This window comes from Haliotis rubra, unplaced genomic scaffold (genome assembly GCF_003918875.1).
Source record: "Haliotis rubra isolate DU_JTF1 unplaced genomic scaffold, ASM391887v1 Scf11, whole genome shotgun sequence".
Classification (NCBI taxonomy): Eukaryota; Metazoa; Mollusca; class Gastropoda; order Lepetellida; family Haliotidae; genus Haliotis; species Haliotis rubra.
The window spans coordinates 2,428,268-2,438,410 of NW_025765003.1; the positions used below are offsets into that span (position 1 = coordinate 2,428,268).

General features: G+C 39.1%; 1 protein-coding gene across 1 annotated transcript in view; it reads left to right on the forward strand.

Annotated features, from left to right (window-relative positions):
* The first annotated feature begins 731 nt into the window (after nt 1-731).
* Nucleotides 732-10,143, forward strand: part of LOC124284475 (vacuolar protein sorting-associated protein 4A-like) — a 32,415-nt gene continuing 23,003 nt past the window's right edge. The window contains exons 1-5 of the mRNA XM_046720557.1: nt 732-1,074; nt 2,911-3,049; nt 4,759-4,858; nt 6,561-6,631; nt 7,919-8,035. Of these exons, the coding sequence (XP_046576513.1) occupies nt 832-1,074; nt 2,911-3,049; nt 4,759-4,858; nt 6,561-6,631; nt 7,919-8,035 (670 nt within the window). The 5' untranslated portion in view covers nt 732-831. The remainder of the gene's footprint in view (nt 1,075-2,910; nt 3,050-4,758; nt 4,859-6,560; nt 6,632-7,918; nt 8,036-10,143) is intronic.

Here is a 10,143-nt window from a genome sequence, read left to right on the forward strand (position 1 = left end):
TTTGCATTTTTATTTTGTCATGATTTAAAGTTTTCATTAAAGCCTTATCAAGCATAGTGATTTTGTTGTGTTTTTGCTTTGTAAATCAAGCATTAACTCGATTTTAAGTAGTTTTTTTAAAAAGAATTCTTGCAATATATTGCAATACATATCGCAATATATGCTTTCGCATCGCAATATATCGCAATATGAAAATTTTCGGCAATACCCACCCCTAATATTTTGTGCAATGATCCCTCATCTTCCACATAGAGCCGTTATTTGATGTCTGCTTCATAATAGACGGTTACCCAGTATCCGTACGCCCAGCGACACAATTACAGAAGACCAGTCTAATTCAGTAGTAACTCTTCAGGGTTAAAGTAAGAAAACCATCTGTTCTCGAGCAGACCACACGAACTATGCCTAAAGGTGCAAATAACCGTTAAAACTGCATTGTCATTCGATTACGTGAAGATAAATATGAGTAAAATGTCATACAAAAGATCACAATGCCTATATTTAAGACTGTCAAATATAGCTGATGCATATTTCACAAAGTCTAACCTGTTTTATGAACACCGGAAGTGGTTGGTCGCACAGGTAAACGTAAACAAACCGTGTCGGCTGACTCTGAGTAATGTCGCCTCACGAGCCGTAGTCACGGCGTATAAATAGAACATGTAGATTGTTGATCGTTTACCTGATCCCCAGCGAAATGTCATTCTTGTGGATGGTTTAGTTAATCTTTTGCCGATGACGTTGATAACAAAGTGTGCTACAGTGGAGTCTTCGACTTCACAACAAACAACAAACGGAACAACAAGTTGGAACGACTAATACCAACAACAGATGGCATCTAGTAGTTGTGAAAACAACGTTACAGACACAAGTATCATTGATTTGTCAGACATTGTAGATGTCACCGTTAACGATGTTGAATGTCGTGGTGGTGCTGTCGTAGAAGGCGCGTGCGGTGGTGATGCTGGTGATGGACGTAGATCAGAAGACGATCTCGCGTCTCACATTGATGGAGACGAGTCCGGCAGTGGAGATGCGGAACAACAGGACAAACAGGAGACACCAAAAGATAATGTTAGTGCTCAATATTCATTTACAGAAAAGTTGTTGTTGCACTTTAATAGGTAAAATGTTGGAAATCAGTATTTGGTCATATTCAGGGGTAGTGCTGGATCAGTGATTATTCAAATAATCAGTCAATCGATCAATCTCACGTGCATGATCAATTTGTTTGGGAGACAAAAAAATGAACAATCAAATTCAACTTAAGAAAGTATGTTTCTCATTCTATGTTTGGAAATTCTGAGTACTGATATTAAGTTACATTGAAAGACACACCTTGAAAGCTTTAGACATCAATGTTCAACAAATGTATGGGAAACTCTCTAAAAAAAAATTTAGTGAGTGAGTGTCACTGAGTGAGTTTGGTTTAACGCCACTTTTAGCAATATTCCAGCAATATGACAGCAGGGGACACCAGAAATGGGCTTCACACATTGTGCCCATGTGGGGAATTCAACCCAGGACTTCAGCATGATGAACGGACACTTTAATCACTAGGCTAACCCATGGCCCTAATAATTGAGATAATTATAATCACTTATACCACTTTAAGAAAGAAATGAAATACTATTATTTGCTAGATAAAGTAAGATTTTGCAACAAAGGTATGTATAATGACTTTTAAAGGAAATGGTCAATGTATGAAAATTTAGTTAATGAAAAACCATGACTTTATTCACTTGTTGGTGTGTATGCATGGGTATGAATGTGTGAAAGATTTATTTGTTCATTCATTCATTCATTCATTCATATTTTACTTTTCTTCTGTACAATACACACATCTTGACTATCTAATTTCTTTACAGGAATAAATATTTGAAATTAAAAAAAAAATTATAACATAAATATAATGTGGATGTACTTATGTTATGAATGAGATGCATAAAAATTATTCAAAACACAATTTTGTTATTGATCGAGTCTCATGAAGTACTCATAAGATTGATTCAAAATATCTGATAGTTAAAATGCGCAAAACTAGAATTCCAGTTCATTGTTACCATTGTTTACCTTACTGTTTGTTTTTTGGTTTGCATTGTGTCCTTGAATAGCTAAAAGTTTGCAAATCAGTCATTTTTTAATCACCAGTCAGCAAATAAATAGTTAATGTACATGAATTTAAAGCATGATCATTAGCTCATTACAACCACCTGAAAGATAATTTATTCAACAGAGGCCCAGATAAGCTGCATATCCAGGTAAAATACGCATGTGAAATTTCCAATTTCGCATTGAAAAATAATTGTTGCGTACCAATTACGCATTTAAAATGTTAGATAGGCAAAAAGTTTAAAACAAATGCATATGGAATATATTTATAAAAATCGCTTGCGTAATGAAAAAGACATCGATTGCTATCAAGTTGTACTCTTAGTACAGGACAAGTGTTGTACTGTCAGTATAGGATGAGCGATTTTTTATGAAATCATTTCCATTATGTTTATGTTGGTTTTGATTAGGTTTGACATAAGGCAGAACATACCTGCTAAGTAAACTTACTCAGTCACATAATACTTCGGTGAGTAAAATGACTGAAATACGCACATATTTGAAAGCAGTGGGTAACGGAAAATGAAATACCCACTCAACATTCATAATACCCACTCCAAAAAAATACAGTGGGTACAGTACCCACATGAGCTAAATCTTATCTGGAGCTCTGTTCAATATGTTAGGTGTTATTTCAACAAATCATAACAAATGTCACTGTGCAATTTGAAAAAATCTGTCACATCACATCTCTTCATGTCTTGTTGATGTTAAACTATGTTAAAGTAAGCTGAAATGGTGTATAATGTTTGATTGGGTCAGTGTAACATGCTGTAAAATAGTTTGTGTCGTTCATAGACTCTTCGTCAGAAGATAGCTGCAGCAGTGGATATACTGACACAAGCAGCTGAGAGAGAGAAGAAATCAGACTTACCAGAGTCCTTCAGACTCTACAAGGAGGGAATTCACATTCTGCATGATGCGTCTAAGGAAATAGGTGAGTGAGTGAGTTGGGTTTTACACTACTTTTAGCAATATCCCAGGAATATCACAGAGAGGACACACATCTTCACACATTGTACATATGTGAGAATTTAACCTGGGCCTTTCACTTGACAAATGAGCGCTTAACCACTACCCCTCAGTCCCTTTTAAGGTTTGATGTGAAAAGTACTCCTATATTTTTATTATTAATTGATTTTCAAAACAATTTGGCTTGAAAATCAGTGAAAGTTTTTCAGGGCTTAATTTTAAGCATTTAGAACTTGCACTGGAGTAGTCTAAAACTATAAAGTGCAACCTCATATTTATCATGTTTATACCAACTTTCACCCAGTACATGTTAATAGTTTGCCGTTGAAAGAACACAGACTTCTGCTTCATTATATGAACTGTACAATGACTGGATGACCGTTCATAATTTATGGCTGAGCGGGACCGTGACTGGGGGTGATGATGATTTTTATGGAGAAGCATGTACAATGTGACTGAACACCCTAAAATTTATTGTACAAAGTAAGTGCCCCCTGCTTGTCATGTACAAAATCAATGACCCCTCCCCTTCAGATATTTTTCACACAAAATTTTCAAATATTTTTATGTACAAAATTGATGACCCCTAGTACATGTGTACAAAATTGATGGACCTCCCCAAAATGGCTCCCCAATAATCATAAAATCATCATCATCATCATCACCCCCTAGCCATAAATTATGAACGGTCCCTAAAGTGATCTTATCAGACCCCAACTAATTTTGTTATAATGATGTTTTAGATCATCAGTTTAACACTCAAGGATAATATGTAATTTTATTGAGCAGCAGGTTTTTTTCGCAATTTGATTTTGTCTGGTGCAACGAGGTTATTGCCTAATGTTGCACAGGGGGGAAGTATGTAGGTTTCATTTCCTTAAATCGAGCCCTGAGGTTGAAAATGTAAAATATACAACTTTCAGCTTCCTGTTTAATCCTGTTTCAAATGAAAAAACGACTGCTTGATTAACATTCAAGAAACTGGTGAGTGGCTAGGAAAGGATACAACTTGTAATATTTGTTTATAACAAAGGAAATCAGGAACACTTCATTGAAAGAAACTTTTAAATCTCTGCCAAAGACCCATCTGTTCACTGCTGCCTTTCTGTAAATCCAATATGTTCAATGTTTCCTTCCCCGATATTGTCACAGCGCCACTGAACAGATCTACGGTGGATATTAGGCGCTTTATAAATAAATTATTATTATTATTATTATTACGATCTCCTGGTTTATTGTGCTGTGACTTGTCTAAGTAGATTTGTACACTGTTCTTGTATTCTTTTACATGATTCTGATGGGGTAAACAACAACCTAGTTGAACATCACCAGGTGCAAGTCAGAGGGGTAAACTTCTGTAGAACATCTAATTAATTCAATGGCATATTTCTGATTTACATATTGCAATAATAACACCTGCCTTGCAACTAGGTTTTTATCTCTAGACCTGGTGCAAGTGGATTAACATCCCTTATCCAACTTGAACATCTTTGGTGCACCACCTAGGTCTAGTAGGTGGTTTCATGTAAATCATGAGATTTTCAGACAATGCATTTTAAGATTTGCATAACTCCAATTTGTCAAAATAGATATCAAATGTTGCATACAATGATATTGATGGATCTTTTTTGTGCACACTCTATAATCAATATTGTTATTGTGTATATTTTTCAGAAATTGGCAAGAAGGGAAATATAAAAGCTTTATTGGACACTAAGATACGAGTCTTATTGACCAAAGCAGAACATTTAAAGGACAAAATCAAAGGAGAAAGGTGAGAGAAACATGCTACTATCACTTCATCTAAGTTCTACTGTGACTACCACCTACTACTAACAGCACTACAACCACCACCAGCATCTACTACTTCTGCTGCTACTCCTACTACTACTACTACACCATTGCCACATTATATTAGCTGTTGCTACGACTACTACTACCTTTGTCCCTCCTCCAAATACCAGTGCCTTGAGCATGCACTAGTGCGCTATATAAATATATAATAATAATAATAATAATAATAATAATAATAATGATAATAATACCACTACCACTACAATTACTACTGCTCCTACAACGCTCTCTATCGTACTCCTACAACAGCTGCTAGGTCTACTACCACCACTACCTCCTCCTTCTACAACCACTACTACTACTGCAGCAGGGCGTGGAGTCACAGCTGACTTCCTTGCTTTCTGACGGCGTTAACCTCTTTGGTCACATAGACAAGGCATAGGACTTCGGATCAGAAGGTCCGTGGTTCGAACCCACTACTACTACTACTACTACTACTACTACTACTACTACTACTACTACTACTACTACTACTACTCCCTCTATCATACTCCTACAACTGCTGCTAGTTCTACTCCCACCACCACTACTACCTATGTTCCTTCTCCATCTACAACTACTACTACTACTACTACTACTCCTGTCACAGACAAGGCGTAGGACTTTGGATCAGAAGGTCCGTGGTTTGAATCCCTGCATGGTATTCAGAAATTCATGGTCACTACTACTACTACTTACTACTACTACTCCTGTCACAGACAAGGCGTAGGACTTTGGATCAGAAGGTCCGTGGTTTGAATCCCAGCATGGCATTCATAAATTTCATGGCACGCTACTACTACTACTACTACTCCATCTATCATACTCCTACAACTGCTGCTAGTTCTACTTCCACCACCACCACTACCTATGTTCCTCCTCCATCTACAACTACTACTTCTCCTACTACTACTACTACTGCTGCTGCTACTGCTACTGCTACTGCTACTGCTACTGCTACTGCTACTACTGCTACTACCTCTACTACTAGGAAAACTGCTACTAGTATTACAACTACAGTGGAAGCTGTCTAAACCGGCACACATTGGGACTGAAGAAATAATCCGGTTTAGACAGCATACCAGATTGTAGAGCTGACACGGTTACCTACGACTAGAACTGAACCAGTTTTATCACTCTCATATACATTGTTGTATAACGTGGTTCTCTCAATTTCTCTCTCAACTCCTCATTACATATACAAGTACACCCATACTGACCTAAGATTAAATTATCTTTGTCAGCAACCATGTAGTTTCAACACAGGATTACTTACTCCTTGCCACTTGCTGGATTAGAAAGCTCTGATTACTGTATAAACACATATTCGGTCGGCTCGTTTCATGCCGAGATCCAGAATTGACAGCTGCCGGATTGCAGAGCTTTTAAATGATGAAAAATGTACTAGCCACGGGTGGACTGAGATTTTATGCCGGTGTTGACAACTTGCCGGATTGGACAGCTGCCGGTTTTGACAGCTTCCACTGTACTTTTACTCCTTTAACTTCAAGTGAAACTTGCCCATAATTTACATGGAGTGGAGAGTTTTTTCATTGTTTCTAAGTGCATAAAGGCATATAAATCCTGGAATTAATGTTATTATTGTTTAACATTTTTTCCCTTCTGTTTATTATGTTTTATAGAGAAGCTGGTGAGGCTCCTCAGTCGTCAGGAGTCACAGATGAAGTCACACAAAGGAGGGAATACTTGGCAGGTAGGCACACTGACACCTACTTGTAGGTACACTGACACCTGCTCATAGGTACACTGACACCTACTGATGGGTATAATGACAACTGAGTGTAGATACATTGACACCTACTTTTAGGTACATTGACACCTGTTGGTGGGTACACTGACCCCTGCACAGAGGTACACTGACTCCTGCATCGAGGTACACTGACCCCTGCTAGAAGGTATGAAGACACATGGTAGAAGGTACACTGACACCTGCTAGAAGGTGCACTGACACCTGCTAGAAGGTACACTGACACCTGCTAGAAGGTACACTGACACCTGCTAGAAGGTACACTGACACCTGCTAGAAGGTACACTGACACCTGCTAGAAGGTACACTGACACATGCTAGAAGGTACACTGACACCTGCTAGAAGGTACACTGACACCTGCTCATAGGTACACAGATACACTGACACCTGCTAGAAGGTACACTGACACCTGCTAGAAAGTACAGACACCTGCTAGAAGGTACACATGGTAGAAGGTACACTGACACCTGCTAGAAGGTGCACTGACACATACTCATAGGTACACAGACACCTGCTAAAAGTTGCACTGACACCTGCTACAAGGTACACTGACACCTGCTACAAGGTACACTGACACCTGCTAGAAGTTACACTGACACATGCTAGAAGGTACACTGACACCTGCTAGAAGGTACACTGACACATGGTAGAAGGTACACTGACACATGCTAGAAGGTACACTGACACCTGCTAGAAGGTACGAAGACACATGGTAGAAGGTACACTGACTCATGCTAGAATGTACACTGACACCTGCTAGAAGGTGCACTGACACCTGCTAGAAGGTACACTGACACCTGCTAGAAGGTACACTGACACATGTTAGAAGGTACACTGACACCTGCTAGAAGGTACACTGACACATGTTAGAAGGTACACTGACACCTGCTAGAAGGTACACTGACACATGTTAGAAGGTACACTGACACATGTTAGAAGGTACACTGACACCTGCTAGAAGATACACTGACACCTGCTAGAAGGTACACTGACACATGTTAGAAGGTACACTGACACCTGCTAGAAGACACATGCTAGAAGTGACACACTGACATGTTAGAAGGTACACTGACACCTGCTAGAAGGTACACTGACACCTGCTAGAAGGTACACTGACACCTGCTAGAAGGTACACTGACACCTGCTAGAAGGTACACTGACACATGGTAGAAGGTACACTGACACAGTCCACTACTCTGACATGGAAGTGATTCTCGAGTCATATTTTGCAGGGTTCATACAAGATCCAAATGAAAAAGTGAACAAGTCCAGTATTGTTGGACAAGAAGATGCTTTAAATTGGCTCATGGAAAAACTCGTTCTGCCTTACAAATTTCCTAGATTATTTGGTAAGTATTGATTCTGGTATTAGTTGCTTCAGGGATCCTGATGTTTGATGACATGTAATAAAAGACCCACTTGCACAGAGCAATCTTAGCGCTACAATTATTGTAAATCCTTAAGGTCGCGATCTTAGGCTTCGCTTCTGTCGCCATTCACTTGCACAAAGCGATTGTAGGCTAAGATCATTGTAAGTTACAATCGAGCTAAGATCATTGTAGTCTGTGACAAAATGGCGTTCAAGTTAGTGTCAGCTTTATGTTTGGAGATTGCTTTTATATTGCATAAAACTGTATGATTCGCCTCGACACTTCAACAACACGGAGAATGCACCACCGATTTAACGTCAGAAACATTGTTATTTGCGGTAGTGAACTGCATAACTATCGAGTCAATATCATAAAGTACTATTCCCACCCGGGTCAGTGGTGAAAGAAGTGTGAAACAACATACCTTTTTGATAATCAAGGAAAGGATTGTAACTATCTGTGTCTGCAAGCGATTAACAATGGCCATGACCTTTTCAATAACTCAAGGGCAGCTAATTTTAGTTAATGCTAGTCTTAGTCTATGTGTGCAGTAACCAGTTCCACTTTTTATTTGCGCAGAATGCTATGCGCACTTGCCGACAACTGTAGACAGGAATCGAGTTTAAGAAATTCGTACCTCCACCGTTGAAGAGTTCGATCTTAGTTAAGATCGTGATCTTAAATCCATGCCGTCTTACAATCGAGCTAAGATCGGCTTTGTGCAAATGGATTAGGGCAATTGTATGGTGATTGTACAGTTGATTCTAGGGACATAAGATTGATTGTAACTAAGGTTGCTCTGTGCAAGTGGGCCCTGTTCTAATCCTATCAAAGTCGGATCTCTTTGTCTGATATTACACTTCTCTGTGTGTGAATGTAACATCTCCTTCATAGTGGGTTGGTTGGTGTTTAATGCTGTACTCAGCAATATTCTAGCTATATGGCAGCGGTCTGTAAATAATGGAGTCTTGACCAGACATTCTTGTGATTAACAGCATGAGAATCGATCTAAGCAGTAGGGATACGATGACATGTGTCAACCAATCCAGCGAGCCAGCTGACCACACGATCCTGTTAGTCGCCTCTTACGACAAGAGTGGATTGCTGAAGACCAATTCTAACCCGCATCTTCACAGGTCAACTCCTCTGTAGAAGATCTGGAATGATCAGTAATTGTCCCTGGGTAGTATGTATTCTGACAGCAGCTTCCATACGTACATCCTGATTCTTGTTAACATGATATCTCATGAACTGTCGTACCCAATGTCTTCAAACTTGGTGACAGCCTACATTGGTGGATTACACAGACACTAGTCGAATTGGGTGATCTTGACCTTATCTTCAAAGTCACCATGACACTTTGACCACTTGTCAACCTGACGTAAACACGATATCTCATAAAACGTTGCACCCAATTTTAGCCTCTAAGCTGAAGAATATATTGCCATTTATTACAAATTTAATGTCAGGAAACACGATATCTCATAAAACGTTGCACCCAATTTTAGCCTCTAAGCTGAAGAATATATTGCCATTTATTACAAATTTGATGTCAGGAATTTACATATGGGTATCAGGGTAGGATAGGGTAACAGGGGGTGGGGTTCCTGGGTAGAAAATTTGGACCCGTCTCAGCCTTAATATACACTGACAGTGGATATGTGCATCTGCATCTATACATTCAAGTCTTCTATGTTCCTGAAATATCTTCAGAGTTAGGAGAAGATTCCGAGAAGTTTCAGACTTCAATATATACAAGCCACAATTACATGTTTTTCAGTTTGGCTTTAACAACAAACAAAAAATCAAGCAAAAATGAAAATGAATATTTATCTATTTGATTGATCCATACTACTTGGTATCAGGCATGAAATAGAGTACCACAGGGATCTGTTCTTGACCCAGTGCTTTTCCCTATATGAGTGAGTGAGTTTAATTTTACGCGGCTTTTGGTAATATTCCAGGGTACACCAGAAATGACCTTCACACATTGTACCCATGTGGGGAATCGAACCTGGGTCTTCGACATGATAAGCGAACACTTTAACCACTAGGCTACCCCAGTGCCCCCTGTATACACACCCTGC